Source organism: Artemia franciscana, chromosome 5 (genome assembly GCF_032884065.1).
Source record: "Artemia franciscana chromosome 5, ASM3288406v1, whole genome shotgun sequence".
In the NCBI taxonomy this organism is placed as follows: Eukaryota; Metazoa; Arthropoda; class Branchiopoda; order Anostraca; family Artemiidae; genus Artemia; species Artemia franciscana.
Window position 1 is genome coordinate 58995065 of NC_088867.1, and position 25894 is coordinate 59020958.

Consider the following 25894-nt stretch of genomic DNA (forward strand, 5'->3'; position numbering starts at 1 on the left):
AGTAATTTCCGTTTTTTTTAAATTTTAATGTTGCTCCTTGCATTCAGCTAAAACAAATTGTTTTTTTTTATTTAATTCCCATACAAAACCAGATTGCTAATATTTCTTTTAAAAACAATGTTAATGATGCATGCTCAAATATTTGTTATGCATTTTCATTATTTTCGTGAACTTAGAGTTTCTTTTGTGATAAGTTCTTAAAAACCATTCATTGCGAAATTACGGCGTGCCCTTTTCTATGTTTTTCTTTCTGGCAATAAAATGCCATAGGCTAAGTCTAAAAAATGACAGAAATTCTCTTGTAAACCAAGATATTTCCACATTAAAAAAAAAAAGATTCATTGAAATCAATTACTTGAAAACAAACTCCGATCCCGGAAGACAAATGTCTTGTAAGCATTCTGTAGCTGGTTTAGCCTAGCTGATGTGTGTTTAAGGTGTATGGATTGGCCCCGTTGTTGATTGCAAAACTAAGGCAATTGAAGTATTTAGGTTTCATTAAAGAATAAAGACTGATAGATTTTTTAAATCAAGGACTCGGAAGCAATGTCTAATTAATAGAAAAAGAATATTTAACGCTTTTTCTTTTATCAAAACAAGATTTTATCTGGGATAGAGTACCTAGCCTAAGCGTAAATCTTGAATGTGTTTCCAATAACGGACAAGCATCCCAACGAAAATACTGTTTCCTATAATGCGCAAAAAACGAAAATACCAAGTAAGTCCTTATTTAAATATTCTGAATCTAGTAAAATCATACACATGTCTGTTTAAGGCAGGCTATTTATCTGTGAGGCATTGCACCCTTTCCATAGATACTCAGTGGCCAATTTTGAGATTCCTCCTCAATGAATTTTGGAGAGCAAATTCTAAAAATGCGGTCAGTTAAGGATATGATTAAACCAATTTTTACTTGGCGAGCATGACCGGAGACAAACGACAAAAATCTTATTGTTAGTAGGTTTGCTCTCCAAAATTCATTGAGGAGGAATTATTGTTGTTAAAAGAGATATTAATAAGTAACCATTATCCGGGTTGGTTAATTGACCAGATTTTTTGGAAAAGAAGGAAAAAATTTCTAGAATTTTCTCACGACATTCTGGAAACAACAGAAAAGAAAGATATTTTTTGTTCTCTACCATATGTTCCAGGTTTGAGTGAAAAACTTAAAAGAATTTTACAAAATAATGGTTTAAAGGTAGCTTTAAGAGGTAGTAATACTTTGGCTAGTTTTTTTTTTATTCTGGAAAGGATCGAACTTCCATAGAGCAACAAAGTGGGGTTTATAAAATCCCATGTACTTGTGGAAGCTCTTATGTGGGACGTACTAACCAGAATTTAAAAATGAGATTGCTACAACATCATAATTCTATTTCATCGTCTTTAAAGCAAAATACCAAACCTGAAGATTTCATGTCGGCCCTCTCGGAACATATCTTTAATTATCCAAATCATTTTATTTTGTTTGAAAATGTTTCTTTGATTTCTAGGGATCAAGGTTTAAAGCAAATTTTCAGGGAAACAATCGAAATTAAAAAAAAATTATTCAAGAATAATTCCATAAACAGAGATACAGGTGAATTTGGATTGAACTCAATTTATGATAATTTACTGAGGTCAAATAAAGTAAATATCACCTCACCTAAGAGCTATGACCTCTGTCCACTTAATATGTCAGATAAATCTAATGAACCGGAACCGAAAAGGTCAAAGAGATTGGCTTCCGCTGTTGCATTGAAAAAAATAAGAGCAATAAACTATATGTAATTAGTTTATTAGGTATAAATTTTGTTTATTTTTATTCATGTCTTTTAGTTTTACTGCTGATGATCAAAAACAACGGTTAAAACGATAATAACGAATACAGTAATGAATGTCTAAGATTGATGAAAGTCACTTAAATATTTAATGAAACAACTTCCATCTGAAGGTTGTGTCCACAAAGTGTGTTTTTTTTCTTTTTTTGCAAAAGAAAATTCTAGCAAAACAGAGATAAGATGTATCACCCTCGAATTTATGGTTTGTAAAAGATAGAATTCCATTCCGAATGAGGTATTTCAGCTGAGAGCTTGTTACAATAGCAGAAACAAGCTGCTTGAGTAAGTGAATAGATTTGTTTCGGCGGGAATCGAACCCGCGGCCCCCCTGTTGCCAAGCAGAGCATCAATCCACTCTGCTACAGCGGGTAAAAAATAAATTATATTCTTGATTAATATAATGTGCCAATTTGTGCGCTCAGTTGCGAAACATTTAGAAAAAAAATACTAATGAGAAACTGGGTAATTGATTAAAATTGGGGAAAGACGTGATGTTATAAACATTTAACGTTAAAATATTTATATATTTAATGAAACAACCTACGCCCGTAAATTTTATCTCTACACTGCGTATTTTTTAGATAAACTTTTCGAGGTACTAAAATTTTATAGTTTTTCAAAATAATGAGAAACTGGGTAAATTGATTAAAATTGGGGGGACACGTGATATTATAAACATTTAATGTTAAAATATTTAGATATTTAATGAAACAACCTACGCCCGTAAATTTTATCTCTACATTGCATTTTGTTTAAGAAAAACGTTTCATGGACTAAAATTTTACTCGAAGGAAGAAAAAATGTGCCACCTCTGAATTCTCCTCTAGATAGGCCGCCTTTTAGTGCCAGTACCAGTTGAGAAGAAAAATTTAAAATATTTTTTTTGTAGGGATAATTGAATATATGAGAGAAAAGGCAGATCCAAATTGGAAACCTCCAAAATCTTCAGTACTTGAGGCAAATACTGAGAACTTTGATAATCTTATCAAGGATCAACCTTTGGTGCTCGTCGAGTTCTATGCCACATATTGTCGTCACTGTCAACAGGTAAATATATCTTTATACATCTTCAATACGTCTGAAGGCTTCAGTCAAGGCGTTTTGTAAGTAAGTATGACTGCACTAGACCCTCAAGGTCAAAACTGGAGGCGCTGATCTTCGTTTCGTGGACCTTCAGTTGGAAAGTACAAGGGGGGCATGCAGCCAGCCATCCTGTGCCTTCGCACACCCCTTCTGATGGCATTTTCGGTTTTGTATGATGGTAAAAATAATAATGGCTGCTTTCCGACACAGTTAAAGTTTTTCTTTGTATTTTCTGAATATTCCAATAAAAAAAAACTTTTGTAAAGTCGGGAACGGCTTATTAACGCGGACAATGCTACTATCCACTGTGTTTTACATGCAAAAACTTTCCGGCAGTGGAATTATTAAAGTGAATTATCGAAGAATAAAAGCATAGCGAGAACTAATTCACGTGACGTTGAATGACCCCTCACTGTGATAAGACCTGAAATACTTTCACTTATGTTTAAAGATTAAATGAAAAAACAGGTTTTTTTAACTGAAAGTAAGGAGCGACATCAAAACTTAAAACGAACAGAAATTACTCCGTATATGTAAGGGGATTTTCCTCCTCACCGCCTCGCTCTTTACGCTAAAGTTCGACTCTTTCTCTTAACTCTACTTTTTAAAATAGTAAAAAACTTAATAAAAAATAACTCGAAAATACAGTCAAATAGTCGAGAAAAGCAAGGGTAGTGTCAGCCAGTGGTCCTTTTTATGATTTGCGTAGTGTTGTTATCAGTGCCTTGTAATTTTTATTCTTGAAAAATAATTTCGAAATAGTTTTTGTTTTTAGTATTTTTGTGTTATATGTTGTTAACATATATATCATGAAAAGAGAAATCACCAATGCAACAGCACAAACACAAAAAAAAGAAGAAAAAAAAAGAGACAGAAGGAGAAAAGGAAGACTGTTTTCCTAAATTAGTGATTAATACAGACCAGCACTTGAATGAGGCCTTAACCCTACTCATCCATACAATCACAGAGGTCAAACAGCATAGCCACACACAATCAACCATAAAGAATAATCCATGGACAGGCAGTCATGTCGTCAATAAGTATAAGTCGTCAATTACCAAACAATAGAAAAAATACTATAGACAAATAATTCAGAGGCAACACCCAACATAAGGGCTCATCAGGATATATATATATATATATATATATATATATATATATATATATATATATATATATATATATATATATATACATATATATATATATACTCACCTGTTGGCATCTTTGAGACATATCCATTTTTTTAATCTTGTTTTATCAGGCTCCAGATCGAATACAAGACAGATGAAAATTTCCTTTATAGTACCTGGTTTTATACCCCCTGGGGACAATAGGATATTTCCCGGTCCCGCTAGCAGAGTAACAATACCATTGCTCCTAGAAAATTAATAGTGGATAACGTGAACCTTCTATTTCTGGAAATAGTGGTGCACTCTTTGTTTGTCCTGCTAGTGTAATAATTTGACTTTTGTTCCTGGAAAATCAGTAGAAATCTAGACTGTAAAACGTTTTTGCTACTAGAAATGAGGAAAATCCCTTGTTTGTAGACAGAAAAAGGCTATGTGTGGGCGAAGCATGAAAATATTGCATTATATTCAATCTGGACCATGTCTTTACTTGAGGTGTCTTTGAAGGTTTTTTGCCTACTGGCCCTCGTAGGTTTTTTGAATATTCAATGCCTGCATTTCGAAGAAGACAAACCCTATGACATAACCTACAGGTGGACTATACAGTTACAGGTGCAGTTTCGTATTGTGTAAAACCAAAGTTTGCGTAATAACGTCTTGAGGGACTAGTAGCTCCATTAGTATACTCCCTATGGCTGACTTTAAAAGCTTTAAGGGGATACTATTACTTTAGCAGCACAACTCGTGTTTTGACAGTTTTTTTGTTAGCAAAGAGTATTTTGTACGTAAAAATGATATTTTCAGAAAAAAATCTGCCAACAAATTTGAAAACTGTCAAGTGGTATTGCTACCCCACTTTTTCCATTGTAGAAAGCAATCAACAGGTTACGCAATGACTTTAATCACCAATGTTTGTGCTTGGTATCACTTCTAAAAAAAGGCAAATATTACGTTATTGGGCTTTGTTGAAGCTAAATGTTTTGGACGGTAAGAGTGAGTAGAAAGTGAGGGAATAATTACCAGTAATGTTTGACGCTTTACCGACTGTTACTGATGGAGCAGGCCTATGATATATCAGCAAAACATAGCACTAAGTCGTATTATTACCTAAGTCGTATGTTTGGATTTCTTTAGATTTTATTTTTTTTATATATTTTGGCTTTATGTATTTATTTAGGCTTCTTTTTATTTTATGGTAGCAGTATGGGGTATATTGGTACAAGCGCCACGTACCCCTTTTGATCCCCGGTGCTGGCACTTTTTTGAGACCGTACAGAATGGGAATTCCCCCAATTTTACCCCGTTCATAACCAAAGTCATAGATGGCGTTACCGTTAACTGCAGTTATAGACGGCCACATGTTTTTTGCTCCTACGATGCATTTTTTGGCTTCTAAATACCTTTCCATTAATTTTCAAATTTTATGTCTGTTGTAGAAATGGAACATGAGACCCAGGATTTTCTATGGTAAAAGAGTGACATGTTAGTTGACCGTGCCAAAAAGTCATTGATGATATTATTTTATTAGAAATAAATTCTTGGAAATCAATGTATCGTTTCTTGAACCCTAGCCAACCGATGTTAAGCGTCACTATATCGCAACAAGTTAGTTGCGAATTAGATCTCTCAATTAGAGATGGATGTATGGTAAATGCTATCAGTGATTTTTCCTATTTTTTGTTGCATTATTCTGAGGATATACATACCACAGTGACTTGAGATACTGGCTGAACATACATGTTCCTTTCATGATGAATGAAACCTGTTTCGAAATCCAAAAATTGTAATGACTGCAACCGACCAGGTATCCTTTATGTAATGTAATGCGTGTAACCGAGTACATCGGTTTTCTATTACCAGGCTTGCGAACGAGTTTGGGTCCCCGAGTTACAATCCAGGTCCTCAAGTCCCACTCCAGGGCCCAGCGCCCTCTCCAATTCTTTAAACTTTGATGGTTTTACACATTTTTTTTCTGACTTTTGTCTCTATCTTAAAATTGTAAAATGAAGATGATATAGACATGTCACTCGTGATTTTTCGAATAGAAAAACAATGTTTGTAGGGATTTGTTTTGGAACGGAAGTTTTGAACTTATTTTTTTCTTTTTTTGGGCTAAGATTTCTTATGTGGCCGCTCCCGTAGTACTCTGTGGCTGTTCATCGACAGTATATGATTTATAGCATTTTTTGATAAATATTAATTGTGCACTGGAAGGATAAGCACTTTCATCATGTATAAAAAGTGAAGATGAAATATTCGAAGAAACTGTCTGCACATGATAAATTTATCGTTGCGTTGAATGCTGACAAGGACAAATAATTGAACTATGAAACAAGCAATAATGTGGTTCTTATTTGAAATGTATGAGTGTATTGTCATGACAGTGAGATGTTAAATTTCTCTGGATAACCGAAAAGATTCAAATCCTATGATGGTGGCTATGTGAAAGTTACATTTCCAGAGATGATTATGCTCCAACAGAGTGAAAAAAGAAAACTATTAGTTGATGACGAATGCCAGTTTCTAGCTAATGTTTGTGGTACGGTGTTAATAGGCAATGAAATCATAAGCAAAATGAGAATGGTACTGGTTGACAATATAACCAAAGAATATATGGATGTATTGATGATAAACAAAGCACCTACGAACGCAATTACTATCATCGATAGTTTACCAACAGATACTGTCAATGAGCCCAGTAATACCAACGATGAAATCTTTGATGAATCTGAAGCTGAATCCATGTTAAAACTCGTGTACGAACCCAAAATGGAATAAGTTCCCTGTCAAGAAAAAACATAATGAATTACTTTTTGGAACGGTTTCAAATCGTTCATTTTTTTTAAGATAATATTCTAAACGCCATTATTTCAATAAAAATACTCTATGCATTACTTTGTGATGTTTCCATTAATCTTAGGGTACTCTAGCAAGACGGACGTTTAGAAAGTTTATTAGAAAGTCTGAGATGTAAGAAAAGGAATTTTCAGAGACATAGGTACTATTAGCAGGTTCTTAGAGGGTAAATTATAATATGAGATATGTTAATAGGGCTTTTACCAAAGGGAGATGAGAGATGAGCTAGATTTTTCAAAATTCATACAGACCGGCGAATAGCCACTCAGACACATAGGCAGAGAGATAGAGAGAAAGAGAGAAAGAGAGTGATAGAGAAATAGAGAGAAAGAGAAAGAGAGAGAGAAAGAGAGATAGAGAGAGAAACACCTATAAACACGGAGAGTTTGACACACAAATACACATAGACAGACACAGAGACAAACAAACACCCCCTCAGACGCACAGGCACTGAGAGAGAGAGAGAGAGAGAGAGAGAGAGAGAGAGAGAGAGAGAGAGAGAGAGAGAGAGAGAGAGAGAGAGAGAGAGAGAGAGAGAGAGAGAGAGAGAGAGAGACTAGCAAACAATCGCTCAGACACAGGCACAGAGAAAGAGAGAGAAAGAAACACATACAAACATGCAGAGTCAGACACACCAATACTCATAGACCGCCACAGACACAAGCGAACCTGCTTGATAACACACACACTGGCACATAGATTGAGAGAGACAAAAAAATATACAAACCCACAGAGTCAGGCATACAATGAGAGACACAGAGGCAATTAAACACCCGCTCAGACACACAGGCAGGTAAACAGAAGCAGGGGGTGGGCAAAAGGACACTCAGACACATTAATGCAGAGAGAGAGAGAGAGGGAGAATCAGATTTTCTGGATTATACAGAAAACTTCATCCCATTTATTTAGTTTCCACCAGAAGAAGAGCCTGCTTCTCGAAACTTAAAAGAAAAATTATAATTTGATTGTGTTTCACGTATTTATTTTAGCTTTATTTATAAAGCCAAAATTTTAACTCACCCTATTCTTTCTTTAATTTATCATTTTTTTTCCATTTGTTTAGCTTGCGCCAGAATATGAAGCTGCTGCTAGAAGACTAAAAGAAACTAGAGTACGTTTGATCAAGGTTGATGGAGTCAAAGAAAAGGCACTATCAGATGCGTTTCAAATTAAGGGGTGGCCCACTTTAAAGGTAAATTCACATTTCTGTTTCAAAAACTTTTAACTTTTATTTATGTTAAATTCCACACAGAAAAACTAATAAGGTAGGGTTTAATTTTTCGATCTTTTTACTGAGTTGGAATGTCAAACAGGTCATTTCACGTCAGGTCTTAGAGAAGTCCGGATAATTGGCTTTCCTCTGTGCATGCAATTAAGGAATAATGTGATTGCCTTACAAAAAACATCAAATATCATGAAACTGAAGCAAACTTGTTACCACGGTAAGCCCTTTCCCCAGGAATTATGGGGACCACACTAAACGCAAAGGGATGTCATATGCTATTGGACCTTTCAACTGTACTGAATCAAATGGCTATCTCAACATTTTGATCCGATGTCTTTGGAGAAAAGGCGTGTGGGAGGGGGGCTAGCGGCCGTCCCATCTTTTTGGCCACTTAAATAGGGCACTAGAACTTTTAATTTCTGATCAAAGTAGCTCCTTGCTAATCTTATGGAGCACTGGTTCCCTACGATCACACCTGGAATAAAAATCACCCATGAGGGAAAAAATAAACACGTATCCGTGATCTTTGTTAAGAGAAAAAAACATCTAAATTCCGCATATTTGTATATAAGAGCTTGAGTTCTCAGATACCTTGAATCTAATGGTGTGATTTTCCTTGAAATAGTTTGGGTTTAGAGAAGTTTTAGAGATGTCAGGCTATTTTGATCCCTCTCTTGTGTATAATTGAGGAATAGTGTGTTTGCCTTATAAAAATTCATAAAATATCATGGAATTGAAGCGTACTTGTAACCACGGAAAGCTCTTTCCCTAGGGACTATGAGGACTATATCAGACTCAAAGGCACAGTTAGGCCTTTCAACTATGGTGAGTCATTTCTATGAGAAATAGCTATCTCTATGGTGAGTCATTTCTATGAGAAATAGCTATCTCATCATTTTGATCGGATTTCTTCGGGGAAAAGGCTTGTGGGAGGAGGACTAGTTGCCCTCCCATCTTCTCGGCTATTTAAACAGGTTTTTTAAGTACCATTTTGAGGGAACTTTTAATTTCCGATCATATGAGCCCTCTGTGGATCTTATAGGGTCACTGGATCCGTACCATCACCCCTGGAATAAAGATCACATGACTTTGGCTTAAGTCTCCTGCTGGGCGCTGCATGGCTCAGAGGGTGACGTCTGCCTCCTCCATCCACTTCGGTCCATTGCAATGGCCTACGCTGCGCAAGGTCTGATTTTCGCCATCGCTAGGAAATCGGATAGGTTGTCGGACGATTGTTTCTTCGGTCGGCGGCGAGGTCAATTCCAACTGGCTTTGATAGAGTCAAACTTGAAGATTGTCTTTGTGGGTAAATGTGGGGGCATTCAAAGTAGATGTCGAAACCAACGTAAGGTACGCTTGGCTGCTTGGGTAGAAGACATAGACTGCTTTTTGAGATCCAACAGCTTCTCGTTACTCACGAATTCAAACCACCGTACACCTTCTATCCTTCCCAGGCTCTTCGACTGGAATCCACCAATGGTCATTAAGTTTTGGGCTGATACTTTCCAAATCTTGGCTCCATAAAATGTCACAGAACCGAGGAAGGTGTTAGGAATTTACAGTTTAGTCGAACGACTGCTATTCGGTTTTCGCCAAGGGTGGTGGTTCAACCTACCCGTGGCAGAAGACGCTTTGGATAGTTTTGCTTTTAGCTCGGAAAGAAGCAAATCATTTGAAGAATTGTTGATTTTAGGTAGGTGAACCTTTAGATAACTTCTATGCCAGTTGTTCTGTCTAGGCTGACTGGAGAATTGACCGCAGGAAAAGACGGGTCTATGGCCATAATTTTCGTGTTATTCCAGTTTATCTAGATTCCTACATTTGTGGCCTCCTCTCGTAAGATTCGAAGTGCTTCCAGCAACTGACTTAAGGAGTGCTCTAGGATGAAGTCGTCTTTGTCATAACGTGGTCTATAATAGCATTGAAGAGCTCTGGGGTCATTGTCCGTTCTTGTCGCATCCCTGTCATGATTCGAAAGAGCGGGCTGCGCTTTCCATTGACAAGGAGCACACAGCTTCTTGTCCCATGGTGTAAAGCTTTGAAGAGTCTGCAGTATTTCTTGGGGAGGCCAGTCGATGCAAAAATCTGCCAAAGTGCTTCTCGGGCCACTGAGTCGAGCTCAGAAGTCAACAAAAGCAAGAAAGGCTTCTGTCGGAACTCTTTGGTTCTTTCTATTATCTCTCAAACCGTGAACATGTGCTTGGTGGTGGAGCGGCCCGACATAAAACAGCTTACGCCACTCACCGAATCCTTTGAAATATACTCTGAAACAATCCAGCAGGAGCATTGAGAAAGGTTTTCCTGAAACTGAAAACAGAGTCATTCCACGGTAGTTTGAACAATCATTTCTAGATCCTTTTTTTCCATAAGAGGATAATGACACCCTTCCGCACAATCTTCAGGAATATCTCGGTTTGCCAGATTTTGTAGAACAGGTTGTGGATAAACAGGAGCATCGTAGGAACAGCATATTTCAACAGTTCAGAGCTTAAGCCACAGATACCAGCAGCTTTGTTATTCTTTTGAATAACAAATGCCTTTTGACTGCGTTTCCGAATTCTGAGGGGCTAAAAGGCTCATATAGAGGAACATTTGCTTTAGGTCTTTGACTACTAAATTGGCCGGGACTATTCAAATTTTGTAATCCAAATTTTAGACCGCTTTACCAAGAAAGAGTTGGGACTTTAATTGATAAAGTTTATATCCCTGATAGTTTGGATTCAATGGACAGTAATCCCTCTTTGACTATTAATTGTCTTTATCTTGAATTAATCCATTGCTTAAATTATGGTGCTGCGGCAGTTTTTCCTACTAATAGGATAAGATTGGGCGCGCAGAAACCTTTTTGGAGCCTCAATCCTTTTTTGGTAAATTCTAATAAGGCGGCTAAACAAGCGTATTGGGAATGGCGGGCTCTCGGTAAGCCAAGAGACTCGTGTCCAGTTTTTTTGCTAATGAAAAAGAGAAAGGCCAAATTCCAAGCGGAGCTCCGTCGTCATAATAACCTGGTCATAGAAGAAGCTTCTTCAAACATTGATAACGACAAGGATAAGAATCTCCTTTGGAATGTTCTCCGAGGCAATAGGCGGATTAACATGCCTGATACTAATTCCACACCATCGCTAAAAGAGTGGGAAAATTATTTTTCTAAGTTGTCGACTTCGTACGATTCTAACAGTGTTGTGTTGCAATTAGATGAAAGGTTGAAGAATTTTTCAACCGATTACAGGATTTCTGAGGATATGTTATGTGGAGCAATCAAAACGTTAAAGGCGCAGTCGGCTAAGGATCATGATGGCTTATTTGCTAATCACCTCAAACTTGCTCCTTCTTCTTTTCTTATTACTCTACTGGCATTTTTCAACCTTTTACTTACTACTGGTTTAGTACCATCGTCATTCTAGATTGGCATAGTTACGCCTATTCCTAAGAGCGGGAAAAAAGACTTGTCATCTTGTAGTTCCTGGAGGCCAATTACTAGGGGTTCTATGATTGGGAAAGTGTTTGAGTTGTGTTTGAAGGATCTTCTTGAAATTCTTGACACTGGTTCTAATCAAGCTGGTTTCAAGAGAGTTTTGGGATGTGACCATGCCCATGCATCTTTCAGCAAAGTTATTGAAGAAGCGAGAATCTCTGGTCAACCACTATGCGCCCTCTTGATTGATATCAAAGGGGCCTTTGATAACATTTCTCATGCATCCGCTCTGCTCACTTTAATCTATGCTGGATTGCCCCTAGCTGCCATACGAGTCCTTCGCTCTTGGTATTCTCGTTTAAAGATCCGTATCTATCCGAGTTCGTCTTCATCTCAGTCCAAATTAATTCAAGTGGGTAGAGGAATTAGACAAGGAGGAATTATTTCTCCTTATATATTCAATTCTTGTTTAGCTACTGCCCTTAATTCTCTTTCCTGCTCGTTTGTTTCATTATCTCGAAATCTGTCTTACATTGCATATGCTGATGACATTATCCTTCTAAGCCGGTCCAAGTCTAGTCTTGTTTCTAATTTTAATATTTTAATTAATTGTTTAAAAGGTTTGGGCCTTTCTATCAGTTTTGAAAAATGTCAATTTTTTGTTGTAAATTGTTTAGAGAATAATGTCAGGGCGACTGTCGATTGCGGCAATGGTGTTATTTTTCAGTCGTCGCCAATAGTCACTTATTTGGGATTACCTTATGCTGCTTCGAAAAGAGATTTCAAACCAGTCCTGGTTCAGCATGTTCAGATGAAACTACAGAAATTACTTCGTATATGAAAGGGGCTGCTTCCTCATCAACGCCCAGCTCTTTACGCTATAGTTTTTTACTGTTTTAAAAAGCAGAGTTGAGAGAAAGAGTCAAACTTTAGCGTAAAGAGCGGGGCGTTGATGAGGAAGCAGCCCTTTTCATATACGAAGTAATTTCTGTTCGTTTTAAGTTTTAATGTCGCTCCTTACTTTCAGCTAAAAAAACTTGTTTTTTTATTTAATCTTCTTGAAAAACTACTTGACCAAGTTCAACTTTTTTCGAGAGTATCAAAGTCAAGGGACGTACAGCTTTATTAACTTTATTGGCACCGTGGGAGCCCCGCATGAGAACTATGACTACGTGCATATTTCTTTACCGTCAAAAAGTCGTCTGTTTTTAGATATTTTTCAGTTTATGAATTTGTATCTCATTTACGACTTAGGTGCCCCTGTTCTTGGCAGTCAAAAGCTGAGGTGTTTTTTCTAGTATTGCAGACTCAAGTTCACATCTTTCGTTGCTTCGGTTTAAATATAATATTGTAGGGTATACGCATCTTTATTTAACATACATTTTTGTTTTTATGGCACTTGGTTAAAACATTAATAATATTTTATAGCAATTTTTCCGGCTAATTCGGAAAAATTAGAAAAAATGAGGTATTTTTAATTTACGAAAGGGTGACCGGATCTTAATAAAATTCTATATTTAGAAAGATACCGTGTCTCAGAACTCTTATTTCAAATCCCGACCGGATCCGGTGACACTGGAGGGAGTTGGAGAAGGAAACCTAAAATCTTGGAAAATGCTAAGAGTGGAGGGATCGGGATGAAACTTGGTGGGAAAAGTAAGCACAATTCCTAGATGCGTGATTGACATAACAGGAATGGATCCGCTCTATTTGGAGGAGTTAGGGGAGGGTTAATCTGAAAAATTAGAAAAAATGAGGTATTTTGAACTTACGAAGGAGTGATCGTATTTGAATGAAATTTCATATTTAGAAGGACCTCGTAAATCGGATCTCTTATTTTAAATCCGACCAGATCCAGTGTCTTTGGGGGAAGTTAGGTGCGAGGGAACCGGAAACCTTGGAAAACACTTTGAGTGGAGATATCAGGATGAAACTCGGTGGGAAGAATAAGCACAACTCCAAGATACATGATTTACATAACTGGACAGGACCCGCTCTCTTTGTGGGAGTTGGGGGGTGGGGGGGGAGAATTCGGAAAAATGAGAAAAAATGAAGCATTTTGTAACTTATGAACGGTGATCAGACCTTAATGAAATTTGATATTTAGAAGGGTCTTGTGCTTCAGTGCTCTTGTTTTAAATCCCGACCAGATCTGGTGACATTGGTGGGAGTTGGAGAGGGAGACTGGAAATCTTGGAAAAAGTGAAAATTGAGGTATTTTTATCTTACGAATGGGTGATCGGATCTTAATGAAACTTGATATATAGAAATTGATATATCTTATGTCTTAAATGCTCTATTTTCAATTTCAATTGGATCCGGGGACATGGAGGGCTGGAGGGGAGAAACAGAAATTTTGGAAACCGGAAAACTTGGAAAATGCTTTGAGTGGAGAGGAAACTTGATTAGAAGAATAAGCACAAGTTCTAGATACGTGATTGACATAATTGGAACAGATCTGCTCTCTTTGAGGGAGTTGGGAGGAGATTTACAGTGCTTTGGTGAGTTCGGTGCTGCTGGGCGTGCTAGGACGATGAAAATTGGTAGGCGTGCCAGGGAACTGCACAAATTGACTTGATAACAGTCGTTTTTCCGATTTGACCATCTGAGGGGCTGCAGGGAGAGGAAAAAATTAAAAAAATGAGTATTTTTGACTTGCGAATGTGTGATCAGATCTTAATGTAATTTGATATTGAGAAAAACCTCGTGTGCATTTATTTAAATCCCGACCGTATCCGGTGATACTGGGGGAGTTGGAGGGGGAACGGGAAATCTTGGAAAACACTTAAAATGGAGAGATCGGGATGAAACTTGGTGGGAAGAATAAGAAAAAGTCCCAGATACGTGATTGACACAACCGGACTGAATCTGCTCTCTTTAGAGGAGTTGGGGGGAGGGATGTTGATTCGGAAAAATTAGAAGAATTGAGGTATTTTTAACTTAAGAACAAGTGGCCGGATCTTAATGAAATTTGATATTTAGAAGTAACTGATGTCTCAGAGCTCTTTTTTTAAATCCCGACTAGATCTGGTGACATTGGGGGGAATTGGAGGGGGAAACCGGAAATCTTGGAAAACGCTTAGACTGGAGAGATCGGGATGAAGCTTGGTGGGTAGAATAAGAAAATTTCTCAGATACGTGATTGATGTAACCGGACTGGATCCGCTCTCTTTGGGGGAGTTGGGGGGTCCAGTCCTTTGTCAAGTTTGGTGCTTCTGGATGTACTAGGACGATGAAAATTGGTAGGCGTGTCAGGGACCTACACAAATTGACTTGATAAAGTTGTTTTTCTCGATTCGACCATCTGGGGGGGGGGGGGGTCTGAAGAGAAAGGAAAAATTTGGTATTTTTTTATTGAGGTATATTGAGGTATTTTTGACTTACGAGTGGGTGATTGAATCTTAATGAATCTTGATATTTAGAAGGACCTTGGCTCTTGGCTCTTCCGACCTCGTCACAAGTGCCATATGAGCTCTTAGCTTTTTCCCATATATGGAAAATTTCATTTTCCCATATATTCTCGGTTCAGTTTTAATCGGGGAAGGAATAACCGGGCTCAAGTGTTTGATTCCTATTCTATTAGGTTTGGTAAAAATGAGTTATCTCTTCTTGGTTCTAAATTAGCGAAAAATTCGTGGAGCTTATTTGATAATAACAAGGATTTTTCTTGTTTATTTGAGTCGTTTTATGGAACCATAAAAGAGGCTATTCTTAACATTTGTAAAGTACCACCTTCTAATCGCAGGTCTAAAAGGATTATTCCTCTAAACCCATGGATGACATCCGGACTTCTCAAAAGCTGGAGAAGGAAAAATAATCTCTGGAGGTATTATAAATGCGCTACACTTTCAACGAGTGCTATTCGTCTTTGTCAATTCAAGATTTACCGGAATATATATAATTCCTTGTGTAGGAAAGCCAAATCTCTCTATTATATAAATCATTTTGCTGCGTGTAATAAGGATATTCGTAAAACTTGGAAGGTAATAAATTCTGTGCTTAAACCTGGTTCTCAATATAGCTCTTTACCTATGAGTCTGGTCATTGTTGATGAGACTGTAGAGGGTGAGCTTAATGTCCAAGAAGCATTTACTTCATTTTTCGCTAGTATTGGTAATAATATCGCTTCCACAGCTACTTTTTCTCGGTCTAAGTCGGACTTTAGATCTTACCTCGGGCAGTCTTGTGTTAAGTCTATGTTTCTAGAGCCAGTAACAGAAATTGAAATTACTAAAATTGTTAATGGCTTGAAAGACTCATCTTCATCTGGGCCAGATTCTATTCCTACTAAGGTAGCTAAATCTATTCTTCCTTCAATAGTTGTGCCTCTTACAAAACTTGTTAATCTTTCATTTAAATATGAGGTTTTTCCAGATCCTCTCAAGCGTGCTCGGATTATTGTTCTGTATAAAGGTGGACCAAGAAATGATCCAGCAATTTATCGACCAATTTCAATTTTATCAGTCTTTAGTAAAATCTTCGAAAAGGCTATGCTTTCTCGTCTGCTTAAATTTCTAAAATCTAAAGAGTTTCTTCATGATTTTCAATTTGGTTTCCGAATGAAGCACTCCACTGAGCATGCCTGTATGACCCTTTTGAATTTTATACATTCTGAATTGGATTCGGGATTAATTCCGGCTGCTATATTCCTGGATATTCGCAAGGCATTCGATTCCTTAACCCATGAAATTCTTCTATCGAAGATGTCTCATTTTGGCATTGGGGGTAATGTATTTTCTTGGTTTCAATCTTATTTGAATGATAGGTTAATTTCTGTCAATCACAAGTGAATTTTGGCGTCCCTCAGGGATCATTTTTAGGGCCAGTGCTATTTTTGATTTATATAAATGATCTTTTTTACGCAGTAAAAAAGCAGAAACCTATTCATTGCTGTAGACTCTGTCATCCTAAACCTTCCCTTGCCCATAGTGCCAGCTATAGTTCACCATCTTCTGATGTCCTTGTTTGTTTTGCTGATGATAGCACGCTCGGTACTTCGGGGAACTGTGAATCCGAGCTTCGATTAAACTTGGAATACTTGTTTGAGAGAGTAATTTCATGGCTTGATGCTAATTTTCTTACCCTAAATTATTCAAAATCCAATTTTTTGATATTTTCGCATGTTTCTCAGATTTATCCCAAGTTATCAGAAATTCATCAGCCAAATGGGATAATTCACAGATCTAAAGATCGATATGTTCGTTTTTTGGGCATTCTTGTTGATGAAAATTTGTCTTTCAAGCGTCACATTGATTTGATTAAAATGAAGATATGCAGAAGTCTCGGTATTTTAAGGAAACTCAAACATATTTTCCCTGGATCAATTTTGGAAATCCTTTTTCACTCCTTGATCCGATCTTACGTTTCCTACTGTCAAATAGTATGGATGTCAACCTTTCCTTCACTGTTAAAACCACTTTCTAAGGTTTATAATAAAGCTAGAAACCTCATTAAGGAAACTAACCGTTCAAGAGTTATCCCATTACTTGATCTCGAGTCACTGTATATTCTTTCGTGTGCATGTTTTACTTTTTCTCAGCTTCATGGTGACCTCCCCCGTCCCCTAAGCGTTCAGCCATCTTTCACCTCTGATCAGAATAATTATAATCTTCGCAATAACGAAAATCATATTCAAGTTCCTTTTACTCCTTGTGTAAGGCCAGACTTTAATCCTTTAATTGCGAGTTATATTATATGGAATAAGTTGCCCGAATCAGCTCGAAGGTGCCACTCATTCGGTTTGTTCAAAAAAACTATTAAAAATTCATTGGCTTCTTAGAAATTATTTTATCTCTTTTTATATGTGTATATGCGTGTATGTATGCATATATATTTCCTGATTATTTCATTGGAGTCTATTTTATCTACAGATCTACTTAATTAATTTAGTCTGTTCAATCTATTAGTCTATTTAGTTTTGTTTTCTATAGTTTTTCATTTTATTTATACTTTCCTCTCTTCTCCTTTTTGCTCTTCTCTCTGTGAGTAAGTGATTATTTTTTTTCTTCTCTGAGTAAGTGGCTCGTTCATTTTCCCCTTTTTTACAGGCCAAAGAGCCTTTGGGGAAATAGTAAAATGTAATATTGTATGTGTGTTTCGTGATGAATAAATCTTATCTTATCTTATCTTATCTTATCTTTAACCTTTAGCGGTTTTATGTTTCTCTGAGAGGGCGGGGGAGTATACCATAAGAGTGTAAAAATATGTAAAAAAAGAAATTTAATGTCAGATGTCAGAAAATAGGAGGGGCAGATTCCCTCCTCCGCCCAGGCCTAGAACCGAAAGGGATTTTAACTGTTAAATTTTGGTACCTTTCAGATAACCAATTCATTTTTTTTTACCAGAAGTTATGGTGAATCTGTTATTATTATGATATTGGTTCTTATCTGAAATTTTACAGATTACCAAACAAAATATCTTCATAATAGGTTTAGAAAACATAAAGATACACTGTGCAGCCACGGGGAGCCTTTTACCTGCTGATGAACCCCTTCCTTCAAATGGTTTGGAAGTGTTTCTAAAGCTTGTTCAGTTTTTTGAAAGTAATTTTCCTGGAATCCGGCTGAGCTGTTTAACCGCAAAATTAGAGCTTTGGCAAACCAGCCTCCAGAATAGAGGTGTATGAAGCTCAAATATTTTGGAACCTGATCCAAAGAATATGTTGTTTTTTTCTCTAATCATTCTCCTCAAGACGTGTTATATTTTGACACAAATGACTTTTTGAGAAATTTCAAAGACCCTGAATCTACTGTTCAAGCCCTTTTCCAGGAAATGAAGGGACATTCTGGTGTGATCGCCCATATAACGACTCTCATAAGATTATCATAAATCCTTACTTTGATGTCCTACTGGTAATTCTTTTACTATTTAATCGCTTTTGATTTAAAGGAAACGGGAACTTCCTGGGAGGGTGTAAAGAGGGAGGCTTTGAATAGATTGGGATGGAGGAGGAGCTTGCGTGGCTGTGTTTGCCTCAGGCGGCTTGGCGCTTTAGTGATTTGTTAGTAGTAGTAGTAGCAGTAGTGGTAGAAGTAGTAGTAGCTTTTGACTCAGAATAGTGAGCATAAAGATGTTAGGGCTTTGTCTAAGCAAAAAAATAAAATGTGAGAATTGAGTTATAAAACAATAGAAGTAATATTGTAGTTGATTGATTAGGTTAATATAATAAAGTTAAATTAACCTAATTAAATTAAACATAAATTTACCAAAAATAGGGCTAATGTAACCTTAGAGAAAAATGAAATAGATGCCCAAAAAGCTTATAACAATGGCTTCTTCTAAACGTTGATGTGCAACTAAAGACTGTTGTTATGTTTCTTGCTTCCATCACTACTTCTGAAAGGAGTTTTTCTACCTTAACATTGATAAAATATATTTAAGGATCGTTGAAAAGGGTGACAGAGACCCAGTTGAATTGACTTCCAACTCTAAGCATTTACGTAGATATTTCCTGCGACGCAGAATAAGTGATGAAGATTCTAGCAAAAACAGGCAAAGGAAATTAAATACGAATCTATTAAGGGATATCATTAAACAATGTTATAAATATTCAAATTTTAGCACATTTTTGTAGTAAAATGATATCCTTAATTATACATTTACCATGAAATGCTCGTTTAACCTTCAAGCTATAAATTTATGGCAAAATTGACGAGGAACTGATAGATTGACTCTTAGGTATTGAGCAATTCCTGACTGAAAGGTCATGAAACGGATATGTCAGCATCGTCGGTATGGACTGCAAAGTCCAATCCCGTATTCTTTGTTTTATTCTGGGTATTTATGACATTTAACTTTTTTTTGTGGTCCACCTTTCTGCCTGAAATCCTTTCTGAATGTAGTTCGTAGGACTATGCATTAGAAAAGAAAGCCACAATTTAACAAAACAACCTAAATTCAAGAAGTCAATAATCTTTACTTAATGAATTAGGTAAGATTAACGACAAAAACTAGATTCTTCCAATAATGAGAGCTTGTACCCTGTTAAAATATATAATTTGATTTTTTTTAATTATGTGTTTAATTAGAACATATATGGCGTTCTGCAATTTTGTAGTTTTGAATTACTGGTGTATTTGTGTACCAGGGGATTAAAAAACCTTCTGTGGAAATTAGGTTATCAATTTAAAGATTTGAGTTAAATTTAATTATTTGTCTTACATTTTTCATACTTTCAAAGAATATCAAACAGTTCGTGGTAACGAACTGTAGTAAGGAGCGACCCGGCTCAATAGTAACCAAAACTCTAAAAAATTGAATTTTTATATCAATAGCTACATCAAAAGAATCGCATTTAAATTCTGATTTTGAATATATAAGTTCGTCAAGTTTAGTCTTACTCATCAAAAGTTACGAGCCTGAGAAAATTTGCCTTATTTAAGAAAATAGGGGGAAACACCCCCTAAAAGTAATAGAATCTTAACGCAAAAATCACACCATCAGATTCAGCGTATCAGAGAACCCTACTGTAGAAGTTTCAAGCTCCTATCTACAAAAATGTGGAATTTTGTATTTTTTGCCAGAAGACAAATCACGGGTGCGTGTTTATTGGTTTGTTTTTTTTTTGCTTTTTTTTTTCTTTTTCCCAGGGGTTATCGTATCGACCAAGTGGTCCTAGAATGTCGCAAAAGGGCTCATTCTAATGCAAATGAAAAGTTCTAGTGCCCTTTTTAAGTGACCAAAAAAATTGGAGGGCATCTAGGCCCCCTCCCACGCTCTTTTTTCCCAAAGTCAACAGATTAAAATTTCGAGATAGGCATTTTGTTCAGCATAGTCGAAAACCATAATAACTATGTGTTTTGGGATGATTTACTCCCCTACAATCCCTGGGGGAGGGGCTGCAAGTTACAAACTTTGACCAGTGTTTACTTATAGTAATGGTTATTGGGAAGTGTACAGACGTTTTCAGGGGGATTCTATTTGGTTTGGGGGGTGGGGCTGAGGGGAGGGGGCTATGTTGGAGGATCTTTCATTGGAGGAATCTGTCATAGGGGAAGAAAAATTCAAGGAAAAGGGCGCATGATTTTCTAGCATTACTATAAGAAAACAATGAAAAATAGACATGAAAACGTTTTTGTTAAATGAAAGGAAGGAGCAGCATTGAAACTTAAAACGAACAGAGATTATTACGCATATGAGGGGTTCTAATACTTTAGCATAAAGAGCTAGGTATTTATGAGGAGATAAATACCTCGCTCTTTATGCTAAAGTATTTTTAGTAATTTCACTATTTATTCTACGGCCTTTCTGATTCAGGGGTCATTCTTAAAGAATTGGGACAAAACTTATGATTTAGTGTAAAGAGCGAGGTATTAACGAGGATACAAACCCCCTTGTATACATAATAAAAATATGAGATTATGAAAGTTTGTTACGTAAGTTACTAATTTATAAGTTCCGTATATTTTTTACTAATAAAAACGTTCGTTAAAAATTAAAAGTTCTAGTTGCCTTTTTAAGCAACCAAAAATTGGAGGGCAACTAGGCCTCCTTCTTCACCCCTTATTTCTCAAAATCGTCTGATCAAAACTAAGAGAAAGCCATTTAACCAAAAAAAGAATTAACATACAATTTTCATTTTAATAATTTATGTGCGGAGAGCCAAACCCAAACATGGTTTAATTCAAAAACGTTCAGAAATTAAATAAAAAAAAAAACAAATTTTTTTAGCTGAAAGTAAGGAGCGACATTAAAACTTAAAACGAACAGAAATTACTCCGTATATAAAATGGGTTGTCCCCTCCGCAATGCCTTGCTCTTTATGCTAAAGTTTGACTCTTTGCCACAATTCTACTTTTTAAAACAATTGAAAGCTTTAGCGTAAAGAGAAAGGGATTGCCGATGGGGACAACCCATTTTATATACGGAGTAATTTCTGTTCGTTTTAAGTTTTAATGTCGCTCCTTACTTTCAGCTAAAAAAATTGTTTTTTTTTAAATTTAATTTATCATCAGGATCTAAAAGGTCTTTGTGTGAGGAAGTACAAGTTCATTTTTCTCATAAAACACAAGAAACAACTTAATTTTTGTTTTCTTGCGAAAAAAATTGTTATGAGAAGCAAGGTATTCTTCTATAGCGCAACTAGCCATCTTTGCCCAATGGGACATCAAACAGATGACTGGTAATAGTTTCATAAAAGTTGTTACATGGGTAATCAGGGCTGAATGAAGTTTAATTCTTTTTTGGAAAATCTAGACCATAAGATCAGAGTCCTTTTAAGAAGTCGATTGTTTAGAAAGATGTAAATTCTTAGTAGAATGATTAACGAAAAAAAAATATTTATTCCATAAGCCAGGTCCTATTTTACTTGACAGTCATTCTACTCTTGTCTGGATTCTGGTATGCCAAAACTCCAATTTTGTGGTTAAACAGCTCAACCCAATTCCAGGGAAATTATTTTCATAGTTTAAAAAAGTTTAGCCATTTTTGAAACTGTCCTTTCGCAAATTTATATTGATTTTCTTTGGCCCATTTGTGCTGGACTATCCATCATTTATTCTGTATCATAGAAAATATCTCGATGAATATTTAAATTAATAATTAAACTTATAATTAATTAAATTTGTTAATTAATTTTGTTGAATAATTAAATATTATGTTTTTTTATGTTTTTCTATGTTTATGTTTTAATTTTTTTATGTTTTTATTTTTATGTTTTTTTATGTTTATGTTTTTTTATGTTGTATGTTTTTATGTTCATGTTTTATGTTTTATGTTTATTATTTTTTTATGTTTTTGTTTTTTTATTTATGTCTTTTATTTAATTATTATGTTATTATTAATTAAATAATTAAGTTTGCTGAATAATTAAATTTGTAGGTTCATTTCCTCGAATTTCTGCCATTCTTCCCAACCTACTTTTAAGGTATGTTGTCATTCTTAAGATAAAAAAACTTTCAGCTGCATTGGCAGAAATTTGAAATATGAAATAAAAAACTGTTATTGTAGAAAATTAAATAAAAGTTAACAAAAACATCTTTTTCCGAAAAAATTAAAAACTCAGATTTTAAAACTGTTGGTTAATATCATACAATTCAGCATTTTATGAAACGGAGAAAAATTAAACCCCTGAATTTTAGTAGATGTTAACTAAAGGTTGCCAATTTTATGAAACTAAATTTTTGGCCTCAAAACTCTGATGGAAGATCCCTAGGGGTCCCAGACATTAGAATTGGGAATAAATTTAGTGAAAATTTAAGCCTGCATATATACGTACTTTTATCTGTATTATGCCTATCAAAAATGATGCTAAGGGGCATTTCTCAATGAAACTGTATGTTTTTGTTGTATATTGACTTTGCTTGGTATATGTTTTTTTTTAGTCAAACTCTTTATCGATAAATTGCTTATACAGCTAGTATTGGAAGCCTTTTTTTTTACTAACACGATTGGGCTAAGTAGCAGCGACAATATTGCAGAATATTTTGAAACATATTTTAAAAATGTGATTTCTCATTTCAAAATTAGAACGAGGATAAATGAAGTCATATAATAAGTCAAATATAAAATGAGATGATTTGCAATGTATGAACAAATGAAACTTAAAAATACAAAAATATTGATATCTGAAGTAAAAAACGGACAGTAAGTAAAACGAATAATCTTAGTCAAAATTAAAACGGACAGAAACTACCCCAGCTAAGAGCTGGACTACCACCACCTTGAATACTTTATTTTTAAAGCAGCTGTCGTTTTTATTAGGCTGAACATCGACATAAAACAACTCAAAGACAAAATCACAACCATAATCAAGGTTTACAAACGTAATCAAGTTTCTCAAACTTGTATAACATTTGTATGTCATTCGCGCCTTTCTAGAAATGAAATTTATGTCAAATAGTGTGGAATTTTTTTTTTGTGGCTACGCATAAAAAAGTAAAAATGACGATACTAATCTAAGTTGCGGAAAAGAAAAAAAGTCTTAGCATAATTAGACTCATATGTGCGTCTTCTAGAAAATTTAACTTATTTAAAAGAGCACTTTCTTGGTCGAAACCTTATTAACCTTATTAATTAATGTCTTATTAATAAACCTTATTAATTAATGTCTGATTCTATTTCATTGAAATATATAGAAAATTTATGATCAATAAAACTTTTCGAACAAACAATGGTAAAAAAAAATCTTTGCTTTTTGTCGAGCCACTTTTTTGGGAAACTAATGTTTTATTATCAATTCTTGCATCCGCATTTGGGTTCCCTTAGACACTAAGACATAAGTATTGGGCCAATGGAAGTAAAATCTTTGGCCCAAAAAAGACTCTTCCTAGCCCTTATTCCTTCCCAACAAATGTATTTTGATCTTGACTAGAAGAATAATCCCTGAAAGCCCCGAGCGATTTGTGCACCCAAGATCAAACACACCCTGTTTTATGTATATTAAACTCGTCTGTAAGTAATTTTTAAAACTCACAGCTGTTTTTCCAGGGGCTGCAAACGTGTCGTACAATTTTTGTAACTTTCTTTGTTTAAAGAAAAGTAATCTCATGTGGTTTCCCACCAATCCTAAGCATCAATTGAGGCTGGTGCCAACTTCGAAAACATTTTTGAAATATTCCCAATTTTTTTTGCAGATCTTTAGAAATGGCAGACCTTACGAATACAAAGGACCACGGGATAGTAAAGGAATAGTTGAGTACATGAGGGAGCAGCTGAAATTTCCTTCAAAAGAAGTTTTTAATGAATTGGAACTGAAGAATAATCTAGACAGGCTTGAAGCAACGATTGTTGGTTTTTTCTCTAACAAAAGTGATTTCTTTAATGAATTTACAGTAGCATCCAATGAAATTAGAGGTTCGTAATTTTTTATTATTTCCAGGAGTATTTTCTGTTTTTTGGAGTAAAAATAGCGTAACGTGAAAGAAAAAAACTAGGCTGGTTAAAGCAAAAACATATCTATTTCTGAAGTTAGGTTGAACTTTGCCTCAACATTTAAGAATAATAAAATCCATATTAGAAATAACACAAGTGATGACAATCTCAAAGATTTTTGAACGGAACCTCGCATCTGCGGAAGAATAAACCTACGAAAGACTATTAAGACTGAAGATTTTCATAGCTTACAAGCTCAGATGTTACCTTAGAGCCCTAGCCTGCTCCTAAAAAAATATGGTTTTATTAAGAAATGTTATAATTCTTCAAAATTACCAGAAAATTACCTTGGATCTCGCACATTAAGACTCATATTCAAAATAGTCCCAATCTCGCACATTAAGACTCATTAACAAAATAGTACCAATTTCACACTAACACAGTAAGTTTAACATAACCTTCTTTCTACTAAATGATAAATGAAGTGTATAAATACCATTAACAATTGTGAGCTAATACATCTTGTATGTGGAGAATGATCTTGATTTGAAAAGTATAATATGTCCTTATAGATAGGATTGGAATAAAGGAGCATTGGATGCAGGGCCCTACCTCGGGTAGTAGAGCTATAAATATTATCAATTCTGACATTTGTCCGTAGCAGTAGCGTGACAGAGGTGCAACATCTTATATTTGCAATGCTCTGTGATATATTCCGCTTTGACAAATTTATAAATAGTTTCATGGAAGTATTCAAGTTTCCATTTCAAGAGAAGTCAAACCCATTCCAGTCAATGTCTGAAAATGAAATTGTCGTTTTGTGTCCATCCAATTTTCAGTTACCACGTGATCATTACTTTTTGGGGATTGGGGGTATATACGTACCGCACCTATCTAGCTCTGCCCCGAAATAGCTATCAGCGCATAAAGCGTAGGAAATTTTCTTAAAGTAAGTATTAAGTTTACTTCTATGCATGTTGTAAAAGGAATAAGATAGCCTTCTCGAATTTTACAACTTACATTTCGAAACAGAACAAAATTATCCATCTTCATTGATTTGTGACTAGATATCATTTATTTAATCATTCGTATTTAAGATACGAAATAATATCCTATATTGAATCAGCCTGGCACTCGGGACGCGGCAGGCTTGTGTGTATATGATCCACGCTGTCGCTTGTCTTCTAACCGCAGATAATGCGAAATTGTTGGAAACTGAGAGTGAATTGCTTATAATCAACTAATATTTACTGATAGTGATAATACAAGTTGCAAATCGTTTCCGGTTGATATGAAGCGCTGTTTTTTAACAGGAATTCTAGTTTTCAAACTTGCTCTGCTTGGAAAATCTATCAAATACCAGCACCCAAAAACATTATTTTGACTTAAAATAAAGATAGAAGACATAATGTGTACTAGATTCCAAAAGTACAGGGATTTTCACAGGACACTCTCAGGTAATTCACAATTCCTGTATAAACAATATCGCCATCTAGTTTTAAGTTCCCTTAAATCGTATTTCAATGGTAAACCACCCACCAGTACCCCCCCCCCCCAA

At 35.6% G+C, this 25894-nt stretch overlaps 1 protein-coding gene across 3 annotated transcripts in view; it reads left to right on the top strand.

Annotated features, from left to right (window-relative positions):
- The window catches only part of LOC136027653 (probable protein disulfide-isomerase A4), a 51855-nt gene that overhangs the window by 13175 nt on the left and 12786 nt on the right, over positions 1-25894 (top strand). For all 3 annotated transcript variants that reach the window (XM_065705081.1, XM_065705082.1, XM_065705080.1), the window contains exons 3-5: positions 2707-2864; positions 7950-8078; positions 24099-24318. In XM_065705081.1, the coding sequence (XP_065561153.1) occupies positions 2707-2864; positions 7950-8078; positions 24099-24318 (507 nt within the window). The remainder of the gene's footprint in view (positions 1-2706; positions 2865-7949; positions 8079-24098; positions 24319-25894) is intronic.